Source organism: Emydura macquarii, unplaced genomic scaffold (genome assembly GCF_026122565.2).
Source record: "Emydura macquarii macquarii isolate MOO-44397 ecotype Brisbane River unplaced genomic scaffold, CSIRO-AGI_Emac_v2 contig_839, whole genome shotgun sequence".
Classification (NCBI taxonomy): Eukaryota; Metazoa; Chordata; order Testudines; family Chelidae; genus Emydura; species Emydura macquarii.
Window position 1 is genome coordinate 1107812 of NW_027130976.1, and position 17201 is coordinate 1125012.

Consider the following 17201-nt stretch of genomic DNA (forward strand, 5'->3'; position numbering starts at 1 on the left):
TGAACTTGTACCAGTGTCAAGCTGTGTAGGGCATTGCTTTTGCTGCCTCTCTGGTCACAGACTCATAGCGGTGTTGCAAAACATAGTCTTGGCCAACTAAATCACACTATCCTTAGACTGAAGGCAGAAGGAGAGAGGTAGGAAAGAAGAAATAAGATGGGGAAGGAAACAGACAAAGAGGGTGGGATGGGACACACAGTGTCACATCTCAGGTAGTGTTTGGGATTTAGCCAGAGCCACTGAAGGTGGTGATGTCATCTGGGTTCCTCTCTTGGCCCCATCTGGTCAACACGTCTTTGAAGATCAGGCAGGACCCCGAAGGTCCAATGATGTCATGATAGATTCCAGAGTCCCAGGAGATGGTGGAAGTAGCAGCCATGATGATGACGCTCACTCTTCCCTCCTTTCAGTCAGCAATTGTTGCACTTGCATTTCCCGATTTTCCCTGAAAAGTCTTTTCTTTGAAGGACCCCAAAAGGGAGTGAGGGGCATAATAGCCCATGCTCTCATTATTTTGTTCCCCAATTAGGCCTAAAATCTGATGCGCCAGTTTTGGTTAATTGATTTCCAATCCCATACTCCTCTTGTTTACCAGGCATGATCTCAACACAATCCTTAAGTGGTATTGGTGAAGCCTATTTGTTTAGACTAACTCAGTCGTGTCATCGTCCCGCGCGCGCCCCCCCCCCCCTTTACTGATTTTTATAAACAATCTTCTGTAACAGGCTGGGTTGCACTTTTGTTACATTTTCCCATCAATATTTCTTACTGTGGATGATCAGAACCATTTCACATACTTCCATCCTCTCTTCCGCAGTTAGGCTCACAACTGAGATCAAGCCTACGAGGCCCCAGTTATGACAGCAGGTCTTTGAATGGAGCTAGGTAGAGCACCTCCTACAGCGCCAGGGGTTTGAGGAAGGCACGTCGTAAGAAAAAGTGCTCTAGCAAAGATCCTACTATCGAATCTAGCTGGAGCGCTACGTGGTTTCCTTCGACTACTGGGGTTTCAATAATAGGGCCTCTTCAGAATGGCCATCTCATTTGCCTGAGAGCACTCATCAGACTGGTGTGGACACAGGAACAAGAGACAAGATTCCTTGAAGTCCGTAGTGCAGGACATGTCGGAAGACTTGGACCTGCTATGAGTGCTGAGCCTGCCTGCTCCTCTTAGGATGTGTCAGATGGTTACTGATTTGTCAGGCTGTCTCCAGAACTGTCTTCCTCCTTGCACCAGATGGAGAAGTCCTCAGTGGGAGCCCCAGTTCTAGACCAAGCCAGTGCCATCATCAGACCATAGTTTCAACCAGTTTGCCTGGTCCTGAAGTTAGGCTTATCGGTCTGTAATTGCCAGGATCACCTCTGGAGCCTTTTTTAAAAATTGGTGTCACATTAGCTATCCTCCAGTCATCTGGCACAGAAGCTGATTTAAATGATCGGTTACATACCACAGTTAGTAGTTCTGCTATTTCACATTTGAGTTCCTTCAGAGCTCTTGGGTGGATACCATCTGGTCCTGGTGACTTGTTACTGTTTAATTGATCAGTTTGTTCCAAAACCACCTCTAACGCCACTTTCGTCTGGGACAGTTCCTCAGATTTATCACCTAAAAAGAATGGCCAAGGTTTGGAAATCTTCCTCACATCCTCAGCCCATGACGTTCTTGGAACATTAATTTTGTCTTATCCATATTCAGATAAAAAGGTCTCTTTCTCTGTTACTTCCTGCTGAAGGTCTCAGAGTTCTCTCAACTGCAGACCCTTTTGGCCAACCATCCTGATACTGCATTGGTCATACGTAAGCCTCAGCGCAAATTTCTAACAAGTGTTGTATCAGATTTTCACTTTGGTCTATATCACTCTCTTTATTTTTCCCAAAGCTCCATAAGTAACCTGAGGAGATGAGGCTCCATACTCTGGATGTTAAAAGCAACCAGTTGTTTGGAAGTCAAACAGATAATTGGTGGTCTTTAGAAAAAACTCAGAAGGTCAAGCCGTCTCAACTCAAAGGCTGTCTAAGCCGATAAGACTCTGCATCCAGGAATGCTATGAATTAGCTGCTCTTGCTGTGTTTGGACATCTCAGGGCCCACTGAACTAGAGGACAGCCGCTTCAATGGTACCTATCCATATTCTGCCCTTATCTGAGATAGGTAGTCCTGCTACATGAAGCTCAGTTCACTCCTTCACAAACCACTCTTGGCTCAAGACAGTATCCAGAGCAGATGCTGGCTTCAGAAGGGCAGCGCTGCAGTCGCTGCTGGACTATCCCGTGTCCTTAACCCACGCCCTCAAGCAGGCCACCACTGGTCTGCAGCAGCACAGCTTTGTGGAGGCAACATTAGGAAGGCAAGAAAGGGATCAGTTACCGAGTGTAACTGGTTCTCTGAGCGAGTCGCCGCCAGAGGGCCACACTGCCCCTCTCTCGTCTCCTTTTCTTTGGAGGCAACTGTAAATGAGCTTCTGGAGGTGCCGTGGAATGGGGGATGGGGTGTCTACACCTTTGGCGTATGGACTGCTCTCTCACCCCTCCAAACTGCCAGCTGTGACTCAAACGGTTCCATTGCAAACAAGCAACTCCTGCGGTAGGTCTGGAGAACCAAGAGTTCCTGCTGGTAAATAACCCTTTCTTCAGCTGGGTGGAAGGCCTTTCAACCTGCAGATCGGCCCTGTGGGAGGGGATGCAGTGCCTCTTTCCTTTCTCACTGTGGGCAAGAGCAAAATTGACCTTGCTCCGCACTCCAGCCTCTCTTGACAGCAGCCATGCGCCCTGCTGCACCAGTCCCAGTATCAATGTCTGCACCCAACCATGGCTAAGCCTGTGACTGGATGTGCCTGCTAGAATCAGGAGGTGGGATATGTCTACGCTGCGTCACTGGCCTGGGTCAGCTGACTTGGGCTTGTGGGGTTCGGGCTAGGGGCCAGTCAGAGTGCAGTGTAGCTGTTCAGGCGCCAGGATCCTCTCACCTCGCGGGGTCCCAGAGCTTGGGCTCCAGCCCCAGTCGGAATGTCTACCCGCAATCCTACAGCCCCGCCGCCCAAGCCCCCAGTGGGTGTTTGATTGCAGTGCAGACCTACCCTTAGATGGTTAATGATACTAACGTTTAAATTACTATAATTAGCTTTCAGAATCCAGACCAAGATAAATGGAGCACTGAGATGCTTGCCCCAGTTCTTGGCTGTTTTCCGGCCCCTTTATGTTGCTTCTGTGGAGTAAAGGAGCTGGAAAGCAGCTGGATCTCTCCTGCCAGGAATTCCCTCAGTGCCCAGGAATTCCCCTGCTTTCTCAGGAATGGCCTGATGCTGCCCCTCTTGCCCTGAGCCAGCTCAGGCTTCGGGAGATACAAAGATGACCTTTTCCTGCCCTAACCTCCTGGGCTGGGTCTTCTAAGAGGCACAGCTTAAAGTCATGGCTGTTTCTGGCTGTCTAAAGCATTTCCTGATTCTGCATCAGCTCACACTCAGCCCACCTTTGGGCAGTTATCTTTGCAACTATAAGGGCTGGAATTTTTCTAAATGAAGGGTTAAATTCTGCAGCACAAGTCTGCGGGAAGGGGTGGGTGCTGCAGTGAATTCTGCAGCTGTGGGATCACTGAAAACATGGGAAAATTAGAGCTTTTGTTTTATTTTTCCCTCCATGGCAGCAGGGGACTTTCTGAACGAAGCATTCCTTTCCAGGAGTTTGTGTGCCAACTGCAGGGGATGCTTCAAACCCTTTCAGAAAAACTCTTTGGCCCCAACTACTAACAACTGTAAAGATTCACACCCTTTGAGACTATATTGTTACTGGCCATCCCTTCTGCTGGGAAGATTGGCCAGCTTCACGTTCCAGTATTAATCCGTCTCCTTTCTGAGAATACATTAGGATGCATTGACTTCCACCCAAAATACTATGTTCTTGCCCTAAGGGAATATCTAAATACCACCTAAACTTTGAAACTCCATCGAGGCTGTATGCCCAAAGCCTCACATAATGGAAAGACAGAGGCAGCATTAGAAAAAGTACCTATCTGTGACATCATCTGTTAGTCTCTTGGGCATTATGACAGACATTCAGACAGAGTCAAATTGCTACTGTGGATTTTCAGTTGTTTGGAAGAAATTGAAACCACTTCCTCTGCCACCTAGTAAATGACTTGGTTCTAGTTACCCTTGCTTCATTTATTGTCTTTTGATTGACCAACCTATCCAATCAAGGGATGCTGCTAAGAGACAGTGACGGTGGGGTTACTGGTTCCTTTGAGGCTTTCTGTGCACTAAGCTTTTTTTCTAACATTTTCCAACAGCTTTCGTAACAAGGGTTAAAAAGCCAGCAGCTGCCAGCACCATGTCTATGCTTTTCCTACCATCGGTGGAGCTGCACTCTTGGGAAATTTAAGGGGAAAAAACCTAGTGTAAACAAGTTCCTTGGTGCAGCTTCCTAAATCTTTTCTTCTTTCTGCTTTCTCAAACTAGGACTTTCCTTTTTCTTTCTTTTTCACTCAGGGAAAAATCAGGCCAGAATGCCAAGGTATAGGACTTGGGAAGTGATTATTGCAAACTGCTATTGCACATCCAAGGAACCACCCATAAGTACTGCATATCTGGGAAGGGAAATGGGGTCTCCTCGGCAGGAATAACTCCAGTTGGGAAACATAGTTATGTCTAGGAAAGACTTCGATAGAAGTATGAGACGGAGATGAATGAATGATTTGTAGTGAATAATTTATTAAATGCATTTTTGCCTTTTATTTGTTTGTAGTTTTTCCACAAACTGATGGTGATTTTTCACTTGTAAGTTATCTGGTGAAAATATTTGGCAAATTTCATGTACTTCTATGGCTTGTTGTTAAAGCTGTGTTGTTTAGTTGTGATACATCACAGAAGGCACATAGTATTGTTTCTCTTCCCTCAATAGATGAGTATAACCTTTATAATCAGATAAACATTCAGAGGTAGTAAATCTTAAATTTACTTCCTGCAAGTATCCATGCTGATAAGTTAACCTCAGGAAAGCTGACAGAATACAGCAAAAAAAGAGCTGTGACACAAGCAAATTAATTTAGATTTCAAATTAATATTTATCCAGCTCTAGTATTTAGTGCAGGAAACCAAGCATAAGAATGTAGGAATTGCCGGTCTGGGTCAAACCAGAGGTCCTTGTCCAGTACCCTGTCTCTGACAGGCCAATATCAGCTGCTTCAAAGGAAGGTACAAGAAACCCTGCAATTAGCAGTCACAGGCTAACCTGCTCTTAGGGGGAGACTCTCCCTAACTCTCATTCGCTAGAGGTCAGTTTATGCAATTATCTTTCAATGGGGAGACCTCCTTGTGTTTGGAAAAAACAGTATTTGATTATTGATATGGGACATGAATTGAAGCCAAGTTAGAGTTAGAGCTAATTATAATTTTCAGATAGGCTCACGTAAGATCATCTTGTTGGCCGACATCAAAACATGAAATGGAAAATGGCCATGCTTTAAGATGCCTGGGCACGGTTTTTGGTTGGGACAGAGGCCAAGGATAAGAACATTAGGTACTGACCAGGGCAGATCCATTAATGAGAACGTTCCAGCTATATCACTCTAGAAAGAGTCACCATAAAGTTCTTGTATTCAGTTGGTGATGTCTGACTGATCGCATGCCATTTCATCTGTTGTGACTCTGGGAAAATAAGCAATACCATCACCATAAAGTAGGGGGGTGCCAATTTTAGACATATTCCTGGAGGTTTCCTCACCTGACTTAATTTTTCATTAAAGATTAATCTTTAATTCCTGGACACTCCAGGACAACCCTACTGTAAAGGCATCTCTTGTGCTTAGTTCACAGCAGCTCATGCATGGTTATTTATATTTTTCAAATCCTTCTGTGGAGTTAAATACTTTGATTCTTACAAATTAGCATTTTCTAAATGTATGCCTGCCCCTAGTCAGCTGAGGCAGTATGACTAACTGTTCAGATCTCAGAAAGACTGGCAAGTTGAGGACTAGGGATCTGAGTTGTGGCTTTAATCCTGTTGTTAATATACGTCTACACAGCAGCTAGACACCTGAAGCTGGCACGTGCCAGCTGGCTCGGGTTGTGGCTGTTCCATTGCTGTTAAGACCTTCTGGGCTGGGCTGTAGCCCAGGCTCCAGGGCCCTGCAGGTTGGGGGGGTCCCAGAGCCTGGGCTCCAGTCCAAGTCCAGAGGTCTTAACAGCAATGGAACAGTCCATGAGCCAGCCACAAGCTTTCTTTGCTGCATAGACAGACCCTTGGTGTTTGTTTGCAGTGGGGCCCACAGTGAGGCACGGTACGGACACAGTCCCTGCCCCAGAGAGTTCAGACTGAGATTGTGCAAGCTGCTTAATGGTGATTGGTCACTGAAATGCCAGGTGCTTTTGAAGATCTCTGCCTTAAACTCTGGGAAGAGCGAGCAGACAGACAGACAGCTGAAAGGGAAGGGAAAGGCATAGTGTGCGTAGTCCCTGGCACGCCACGTTTGATGACACATGGCTTTCAGAAATAGAGACTCTCCCAGTTCCCCGCTAAACACTAGCTCCTTTTCTGGTGGGAGGGGAGAAGAGGGGAGACGTTTGCTTTTTTCACCTCTCTGAAGTTCCGAGTTTTCCAGCCCTACACTATTCCTCACTACACTAGCTGCTCTGGGATTGGGCTGGCTGAATGCCTAAGGAAGGTGTTGGTTAGTGAAAGAGTCTTGGATTGCTTTCTGCGGCCCTGCTCTCTAGCTATCTGAGATGCTTTCCAAGCTGCTCTGTGCTCCCCCTCCTCCTTTTTCACTTGCTTTTCCAGACCTGTGACTGGACAGAGCAGCAGTCTGTTACAATGCAAGGGCTTATCCCTTTCTGCTTGCCCCCCAGCGTCGCCAGTGCTCCCCTGGCTGCTTTCTCTCCAACCCTTTGGACGCTCTCCAGCAGTTCCTAAGTAATGGATTATGGCAGACATTCCTCTATCCTGGCCAAAGAGGGGACATTCGAAGCCTCTCTAGTGTTAGAGCATGTGTCCGCATTCTGCAGCCATCAAGAGATGGATTTTGCCGAACTAAGAAAAGGCAAGGGGAACGGAAGAGGGAGCCTTCCAGTGGCTGGGAACTAGCGTCAGAGGAAGCTCTGCTTTCCTCAAGGAGCACAGTGGGGCTCAGTGAATTGGGAAAGAAATCAAGAAAAAGAGGCACCTCTTTTGCCACCTACTCTAACTGCTTCTTCTGCTTTTCACCTCCCCTCTTGCTCGGCGTTGCTCCCTTCCGTTCCTGTCTGCCCCCCCTCCAGTCTCTTTCTGTGCCACTAGTTGTCATTGATTTAAAAATATTTTTAGGCTAAAACTTATTTTCATTAGCAGAAGAATAATTGCAGCACCTTCCCGCCCCATCCCCCGGCACGACTCTGCTTTTAGCCAGCGCAGTCAGAACGGTCAGGCCGTGTACAGTGCTAGCGGGAAGGGAAGCTGGCAGGGCTCTGGGACCAGGTATCAAACAGCAAAATGTGGTGAGACAAACAATCCTGTTGCCAAAACGAGGTAGGGAAACCAGGCAGGTTAACGCATTACGCTGGCCCCTCGTCCCTCCTCACAGTCTGTGCTGTCGGCATGAACGCCCGGCTGTGGGAGGCAGGGCCGGGCTAGTATCCCATTCCACGGGGGGGAACTGAGGCACAGAGAAGCTAAGTCGCCTGGCCCCAGGGCACAAAGGGCACCTGGCTGAGCAGGGAATTGAACCCAGGTCTCTGGAGTCCCAGGCTAACCCTGAGCTCACATTCTAAAGCACTTGGTAGATTAAATGTGTCATTTATTACTTCAGCGCTTTGATCACCTGCAGCTGTGCCCATGGCCGCCCAGCATCGCTGTCAGGCCGCCCCTGCTGGCAGTGACACCGCTGTGTGCCAGCCTGGGCCGTGGGCATGGCTGACTGCCCAGCCCCAGCCCCAGGTCCGGGTCCAGGTGGGTGCGTTCCCCGGCACGGTGCTGAGTGATTTATTGTTGCTTCCCTTCTTTAGCTTTAACGTCTCCAAAACCCAACCTGATGGGTCTGCCCAGCACAAGCGTCCCGTCACCTGGCCTTCCCACATCAGGATTACCAAATAAGCAGCCCTCCGCCTCGCTGAGCTCCCCGACGCCAGCACAAGCCACGGTGGCCATGGCCCCTCAGCAGCAGCAGCGCAAGGAGAAGGACAGTGAGAAGATGAAAGAGAAGGAGAAGGCGCCCAAAGGGAAAGGGGATTCCCTGCCGGGGCCCAAGAAGGAGAAAGGAGAGGCACCTGCGGCAGCCCTGTCGGCCCCCCTGCCCACCATGGAGTACGCCGTGGAGCCTGCCCAGCTGCAGGCGCTGCAGGCTGCCTTGAATTCAGACCCCACAGCCTTGCTTACAAGCCAGTTCCTGCCCTACTTTGTCCCAGGCTTTTCACCCTATTACGCCCCTCAGATTCCTGGGGCCTTGCAGAGTGGCTACCTGCAGCCCATGTACGGCATGGAAGGCCTGTTCCCCTACAGCCCTGCTCTGTCGCAGGCTCTGCTGGGCCTGGCCCCCAGCTCCCTGCTGCAGCAGTACCAGCAATATCAGCAGAGTCTGCAGGAGGCGTTGCAGCAGCAGCAGCAGCAGCAGCAGCAGCAGCAGCAGAGGCAAGTGCAGCCGCAGCCGCAGAAAGCGCAGCCGCAGCAGCAGCCCAAAGGAAGCCAAACCCCAGTCCCCCCGGGGGCTGCTCCCCCAGACAAAGACCCTGCCAAAGAACCCCCCCAACAAGAGCAGCAGAAAAACGCACCCCGTGAGGTGTCCCCCCTCCTGCCCAAACCCCCGGAAGAGCCCGAAGCAGAAAGCAAAGGTGCGGACTCGCTGTGTGACCCCTTCATGGTCCCAAAGGTGCAGTACAAGCTGGTCTGCCGCAAGTGCCAGGCGGGCTTCGGCGACCAGGAGGCAGCCAGCAACCACCTGAAGTCGCTCTGCTTCTTCGGCCAGCCTGCGGTGAATCTGCAAGAGATGGTGCGTCATGTGCCCACTGGCAGCGGCGCCAAGGGCAGCAGCTCGTACCAGTGCGTGGCGTGCGAGAGCACAGTGTGCGGGGACGAAGCCCTGAGTCAGCACCTCGAGTCAGCCCCTCACAAACACCGAACAATCACAAGAGCAGCAAGAAACGCCAAAGAGCACCCCAGTCTATTACCTCACTCTGCCTGCCTCCCCGATCCTAGCACCGCATCTACCTCGCAGCCTGCCGCTCCCTCAGACAACAGCCCCCAACTCCCTCCGGCCTCCTCCTCCTCCTCAGCTTCCCCCCACGCCTCCAGAAAGGCTTGGCCTCAAGTGGTCTCCCGGGCTCCACTGGGGAAGCCGCCTCCTCCTTCTTTCCCTCCTCTCTCCTCATCTTCAACGGTTACCTCAAGTTCATGCAGCACCTCAGGGGTTCAGCCCTCGATGCCAACAGACGACTATTCGGAGGAGTCTGACACGGATCTTAGCCAAAAGTCAGATGGACCGGCGAGCCCGGTGGAGGGGCCTAAAGACCCCGGCTGCCCTAAGGACAGTGCTCTAACTAGCGTAGGAATGGACACCTTCAGATTGTAAGCTTTGAAGATGAACAATAAAAAATGAATTTAAATAAAAAAATTAATAACAAACCAATTTCAAAAATAGACTAACTGCAATTCCAAAGCTTCTAACCAAAAAAAGAAAAAGAAAAAAGAAAAGCGGGGGCTGTTTTCCCATATAACAGTGCCGGTGGTTTTACATTTTTTTTCTTTTAATAAAAAAAAAACAAAACCAAACCTCTCTTACATTTGTCCTTTTGAAGGTCCTGTTGGTCTGGGAGACAAAAGTCCCTACTGCCTCCTTAATGTCTTTGGAGCTTAAACCCCTTGTATATTGCCCTTTTCCAATAATGCCCCACGTTGATAGCACAGCAGAGGCCGGCATGCACTGTATGGGAAAGCAGCCCACCGTGCTACAGTTTTAAATTTCTTGCTATCTTAGCATTCAGATACCAATGGCTTGCTAAAAGAAAAAAGAAATGTAATGTCTTTTTATTACTCAGGTCAATCGCTCACACTTTGTTCTGTTTTCAGAATCATTGTTTATATATATATATATATATATATATATGTGTGTGTATGTGTGTGTGTGTGTATATATATATATATATATATAAAAATTTCTTTTTTGTTTGTTTTTTGCCTTTTTTGTTTTCTTTTTTGTTCCAGAAAAGGATTTTGTTTTGTTGGGACTGGGGAGGGGAGGGGTGTTTTAGGGAGGGGGGTCTTGTTTTGGGTTTGGGGTATTTTGGGGGTTTTTTGTTTTGGTTTTTGTTTTTTTTTATTTAAAATGGGCAGAAAGTATTCAAGAGAAAAACAATGTGAACTGCTTTAGCTTTCTGGGGATTTTAAGGGTAGCTTTTCTGCTGAAGCCAATTTCAAGGGGAAAAGTTAAGCACTCCCACTTTTCAGAAAAAACACACAAAGAGTGTTGAGGACTTGGAGCTTAAAAAATAAGTTTTAAAACAACTGACTTTCTGTATTTATGATAGATATGACCATTTTTGGTGTTGAGTAGATTGTTGCATTGGAAATGAACTGAAGCAGTATGGTAGATTTAAAAGAAAAAACCCTTTTGTGTACATTTAGCTTTTGTATGGTCCAGCTGACGGCTTCTCATTTGATGTTGTCTTGTTCATTCCTAGCCAGATAGATTGCAATCCATTGACTCGCCGAAGCTTTTCTCCCCTTTGTACCTTTATTCCCCTTTCACCCATCCTGTAATCTTCCACTTATGGTTGCTGCCTTCATTTCTTAGAGGGTGGTTACATAATTATTTTATAAAAACTAAAGAAAGAAGTTCAAAGGGTTTTGGGGTCAGTAGGATCCCTTGCAGAATATTTTTTGTTGGGGGTTTGAAACTTTTTAAGACATATACATACGATTTACCTATGTCTGTTACCCTTGTGCACTTATCTCTTTCTTAATTTTCCTTTTTTTCCTTCCTTTCCTCATTTTGTAAATGTTTCAAAGATTCTGTTCCTAAACGATAAGCATTAGTTTCTGTTTGTGTAATTAGGCTGCATTCTGGTCCTTCTTTTAAAATAACTTTTTGTTACATTTTTTTCTTATAAAAAAAAAAAAAAAAAAAAAAAAATTCATGCTTTAAATAAAATCCAAAGACATACCCTTTCACCACTGGTGCAGAATGAGCAAAAAGGTTTCTATTTACTTGAGAATTTGTTTCTGATTTAAACAAACAAAACTAAGTTTAAATAAAGAAAAGAATAAAAAAGTACCCAGGTTGTTATCTGTGCTTCTTCTGCAAGCAGAGAGACAACTCTTAATGAAAATTCAACTTACCAAAACACAAGTTTTTACTTCAAAGTTTTGTCCTTGTGTTAGGCAGTCTGAGTGATGAGCGACCCAGAGGTGCAGCCCGCAAAGAACCAGATAGCAATGTACAGAAAGCAAAAACAAGAAAAAAACAAAACAAAAAAACAAAAAAACCCAACCCATATGTGAGGCACTTGTGTTTATGTTAATCTCTGTATTCCTGTTTGTGGAAAACACACACACACAGACACACACCTTATATGGTCTGGACTTTGAAAGGAAAACTTTGTGCTGCTAAAATGTAGATTTTGGAGACAGATGGTTGCTGTTTCACTTCTCTAGCCAAACGTCAACAGAAACAATCTCCCTTCCTCTCCCCACCCCCACCCCAAAAGTGTGAAACCATCTCCCCTTCATCCTCCTTATGTTTCAAAAGGGAACTTCGAAGACTGTGAATGCAGGTTCCATTGTTCACCTTCTGGCTTCTTTTCCCACTGTTGAAGCCGCTCATCAACTTTTCAAGAGACTGGAGCATTGCGAAATATGAAAAACGGATTTCATTTTTTAGCCGGGACTCTTATTTTTATGAATTTTTGTTTTTAGTTTAATGAAAGACTAGATCTCGAACTGTTGTACATATTTCTAACTACGCTGATGCACAGTGCAAACTCCTTTTTTAATTGTTTTTTAAGTAGACAATACTAAAGAGAGTACCATCTAATATTCATACCAGTATCCAGTTGTAGCATAAGGTGTCAAAAACAAGTACACAAAGCGTTTGCTGTTTTAACAAACTGTTTTCTTTTAACAAAAATTCTTGTATTTCTCCCCGTGTTTGAGATGAACATTTTTTAAATTCTAAAGTTGTACAGTTTTTTGTTTTTCCATTATTTTATCTTGTTTGTAATTCTATGAAATATATATATATATATTTTTTGCCATTTAACTGTTGTATGTTACTCTGTCTGTATCATATAGAAATATTTTGTTTGTTTTGTTTTTGGTTCTCTTTGTGATACAAGTTAACAATTTAACACTACCTTTATCTGTCAAATTCTGCTAGGTATCTTTTGAAATCTTTTCTTTTGGTTTTTATGATGTCATTTGGTCATAGTGCAATTTCTCTCTCCTTCGTCCCCCTCGTCCTTCCCACCCACTAAAGAGTATTTTAAACCCACTCCCTTATATTTTTTCTAACTATTTCTAAATACTCTTTCAGTCTGAGATTGCCTCGTCCTTTGGCAGGGCCATGCAGCCGTGGTTGCAGGCCCTGCTCTCTCTCTCCAGCCTGAGCTGAGCTGCTGTGCTCTGACTCTAAGTGAAACTGATGAGCATCAGAAGGGTTAGCTTGCCAAAGCCTGACTCCTGCTGCAGAATTCCCACAGAGGTTGATGGTGTTATGTGGACTCCACAGTTGTAATAGTGCTTCGATCGTAGAGGAAACGAGTGAGGGTTTCAGCCAAGTCCTTGGAGGATAATGATCTCTGTCACGTCACTGTTCTCCCCCTGCCTCCATGTCTTTTCACACCCTGTGCTACAGTTAGTAGTCACTGCTCGGGAGACCACCAGAACTAGACTAGCAGGTCGGGTGAGATGCACACGGGCTGTGTGGGGAAACTTGCATGGTGCCTGTCTGCTCACACCAGGTCTTGCTGTAGTCAGTGCGTGAGTCTGGTGAGCGCTACAGTTCATGCCAGTAATTCAATGTCCGGCTGTACTTCTGCCCTTCAGACTGGCCTTCGCTTGAGAATTTGCACCGCTCTGCTCCAGGAGAGCCTGTGGGAATGGAGTAATTTTTCAAAGCCTTTTACAAAAAAAATTTACCCTCGTATAAATTTTCCTATTTCCACCAGAAAAAACCCCAAGGTAGCCCGGTGCTGGACACCCAGCCAAAGCGGAGACGTGAGTAGCTGGGACTGCTCACTCAGCTTAGAACAGAACCCTAGAGCTGGGGTCTCCCCGCTTTGCTTGTCCTATAAAAGGGGAAGGGGGGAGGAAAGGATTTTAAACACAGCACTGAACAAGTTACTCTTTGTTTTTACATTAAAAGCGTTTTCAAGAGGTAAAGATGGCCAAATTTCGCCTACGAGAATAAAATACACCGTAAGGCATGTGGTTAGAGGGTCAACCTGAGCCCGTGCAGCAGGCAAGGCAGGAAGATGCAGACAAAAGAGAGGCATTAACACAAGCCAGCACACTTGATGTTTGTGAAAATATATTTTGCTTTTTTAAAAATAAATTAACTAAATTAAAACATTTTAAATAGAAGCAGAAATTTGGTTGTTGATTTGTTGGCGCTGAGATACTGCCCACTGTGAAACTCAAAGCTTTGACTATTTTTTTGTTTATTGGGGGGGGCACGTTTGGGTAGAACAGAAAGCGTAAATGAGGTGAAGAGGTATATGAACAGCCTTTGCAATGTACAAAAAATAGAGCAAGTGAAACCAAAAATGATGTTCTTGGTGTTTTTCTATAATGTAGTCTTGTTAGCTTTTTTTGTTACTGTAACAACGCTGATCTCGAACTGTACCAAAATACATGGAGACTGACAGAACCAGAAACCACATGGAACTTTCAAAACTTTAAAAAAAAATTTGTCACAAAAACTTTGTTGTCATAGTTAAGTTGATTGTAGATGGTAATTGAATATACTCCTTTGAAAATATTTCATCAAGTATGTTTCCTGCTCATTGTGATACATTAAAAAAAAATGAGCAAAAGCTCTTGTCTCCGATGTCCCCGGGTGTGTGAAGGTTTTGTGTGTGGCTGTGTGTGTGTGTGCATGCGCGTGGGCACACTGGCAGGACTGGGAACGCGCACATCTGTGCACTCATCTGCGTGCATGAATTAGAAGTTCATGGAGATACTTGTATGCACATGCTGCCCCGTGTGTGTGTGTGTGTGTGTGTGTGTGTGTACACATGCCTAGTCACTTGCCCTCACCAGTACATGGCTGTTTGTGCGCCCATGGGCACTGTTTGCATTAGTATGAAGTGCATGGGCTGGTGCTTCGAATCAGAGTTATTCTCTGCTTGGAGTGCAAAGGTTGAGTTGGGAGTAATGAGCCAACGCACCATCCCATTACAGCTCTGGGGTGTGTGGTGTATGAAAAGGGCACTGTACAATGTGAATTTCACCAAATGACTGTGCAGGAAAGCTGGGCCCATTCCTGTAATTAATGGGTAAAAAGATAAAGCTTGATGTCTTACGAGAGAAGGTCAACGTGACATCTGCACACTAGCAATGAGCCAGTCCGCGTGTTTTCTTCCACTCAGTAAAGCCGCAGCAAAGGGAGGTAAGGACGGTAAGTAGCTGATTCACGGCACTTCCTTTCGCTAGGTGAACCCTGTGCTGGCTCGAGAGCAGCGCGTGAAATGGGTGCAAAACATGGTAACCTGCTGCGTGTAAACAAACACAATTCTTTTATCACACCGGCCCCTTTGCACCAGGAAATGATTGACATTCATTACTAAGGCCCATGTCCAAAGGAGAGCCCAGGGGCCTCCCATTCATCTCTAATGTATAACGACAGGAGTGACTCATTTGTAAAACCATTGCAGGTAGCAGCTGAAGGCTGATGAGCTCGAGCGTGGCCTTGGACTTCTCTGTAGCATGAGGCACCCTACCCTTCCCTGGGGGGTGGACTCTTCTGCCTCCCGACTATCTCCGGCATGGAGGGGAGGCAGGTAGCTGTGCAGGCGTCTCACTGCTTGCGAGGAGACCAGTTTTCTTTAATTAGGAAGATTGGAACGTTGACTGACTAGCAGAAAACGCAGTGATGGGGGGGTACAGCCGCAAGTTGCTGGGTTTTAGTTTGCATTGCGCATGTGCCAAATACGAGTTCGACCACGGAGCTGGCTGCGGCAAACCCAGCTTTGGCCTCGCTGCTAAGGGACGGTCACGTGTCATTATGTTCCACTGCACTAGCACCGGGCGTGCACACCAGCGTGAGACACGGGCTTCTGCAGTGCACTGAGAAAATATGGCCGCGCGTTCCCCATTTGCATTCACAGTCTCGGTGCCGTTTTACGCGCCAGATCCAGTAAACGGGGTAGTGAGAGCCGGCTCTGCCCTGAGCGGCGACTGAGCCAGTCAGAAATGGGCTATGACCAAAACTAAAGGGCTTATGAGAAGAGTGGGGGACACCTCTCCAGAAACCAGGCCCCTGGTTAGTCCCAGCCCAGGGGCAGCTCCTTACTGGGGTTCGGGGTGGGGCAGGGAAGCTGTAGTGTAGACAGGGCTCAGGCACTATAATGACGGTGGTGTCACCAGTGCTCGCCGTTTCCTCGCTAGTCGGGATTTCAGCCAGGGCTGGCGCCTGTCTGCCACGATCCCTGGGACTGTCAGCCCTGCCGTGGGTAGCGCCACTGCCTGAGCCAGAGCAGCCTGTGAGGGCTGCTGCAGGAGCAGGCAGGGCTCCCCTCGACCCCCCACACCAGTCTGCCAGGAGGGGCCAGGGAGCCGAACAAGCCCAGCTGCTCAAGGCGGTTCCTCTACCCTGTGAGCAGGGGAAGGACCCCTTTGCTTCCACTCTCCTCTCCCCACAGCCCCAGCTGGGCAGGGGGCCAGGAAGATTGGAGAGCCTGTGGCGCTGCAGAGGTGGGGGCCAGACCGATGGGTGGTGAGAGCTCACGCAGCAGGGGCCAAAATCCCAGGGCGCCGTCACCATGAATCGTCTGGCCCAGCCAGGGAGGACAGACCAAACAATGCAGTCTCATCGCTTCAAAAACCATTTCATTTTTGTGCCAATCTCACGGATTTGGGGGCCTGGCTCGTGACGTCTGAACCTGTGGGGTCAGCAAAGCTGCCAGTGCGTTCACACTCAGCACAGGGCTGGACAGCCTGGCAGTAAAGGCTCCTGAGCCCTGTCTGCACTACAGCCCCACCTCTGGTGCACCAGCAATGGAGCAGCATGCCTGGTGCATTAAAGTTTGCCAATGATACAGCTGCAGACGCTGGCCTGAAAATTAAACCACTGAGAGCAGATGTGAGAGGAGGGAAAAGAAAACTTGGCGTGTGGCACAAGAGCCATCCCTGAAAAAGCCATTTCCTGTGGGAAAATGGGGTCCTCTAGCTCCTAGGTGCCTCCGTTTTCTGTTCCCATTTCTCGCCATCTGGTCTGCAGGCTGAGCTGACGAAGCGCAAGGGCTGCCAGGTGGGTCCAGACAAGGCTCTGAGCCAGTTGGTCTCTGCTTGTGCACGCTCGTATCTCAGGCTTTTCTCTCCATCGCTGCAGTGAGCACAAAGTGGAGTGAAACGGTGAATTTCAGCCGGGGGGGTTATGGCACACCTTAATTTTACATTTGTTGTGATTTCTACGCTGATGTTGACACTAGGTACAGCCGCAATCAAAATGACACCACTCCTGGCATTTAGACCTGTGCTGAGTTCCTGTCCATGGCTTTACTATTAATCACAGCAGCATGGTTTTTAAGTTTATGAAGCAGTTACCTGGTCACAGATGTCAGTATGGCTGTTCTAGGGGTGTTTTTAATCAAGTCAATCCCTTCAGGCCCCAGCCCACACGTGCTTAGCCTGCACAACTCCAGTTTAAAACACAGCCAGTCTTCAGTGGGTGAATAAGGCTCAGATAGCTCAGAAAGCTTCTCAGAGCTGCCGGAAGTCCCAGCTAGACACTTAACTGGCGCTGTAAAGACTTGCAGCCACTAAAGTCAGGCAGGCCTCTGCCGTAACTAAAACGACCTTTCTGGGATGCTGGTAAAATGAGCTCAGGCGTGAATCCAGCGAACGTTCTTTGGCATCACTTAAAGGAAAAAGCACCACGTAGCTGGCACTGGTGCAGGCGTAAAGTGAAGGGTATAATAAAAGTACGCAGCCAACCGATACGTTGAGTAATACTTGGAATTCTGCTACAGAGCAGAACCGTTTCATGGTCTCAGCAGTGTCTGTGGCCTGTATGATGCCTCGCTC

General features: G+C 47.4%; 1 protein-coding gene across 1 annotated transcript in view; it reads left to right on the plus strand.

Moving 5' to 3' along the window:
- Window positions 1-10030, plus strand: part of ZFHX3 (zinc finger homeobox 3) — a 246045-nt gene extending 236015 nt beyond the window's left edge. The window contains 1 exon segment of the mRNA XM_067543393.1: window positions 7973-10030. Within this exon segment, the coding sequence (XP_067399494.1) occupies window positions 7973-9531 (1559 nt within the window). The 3' untranslated portion in view covers window positions 9532-10030.
- The last annotated feature ends 7171 nt before the right edge of the window (window positions 10031-17201 follow it).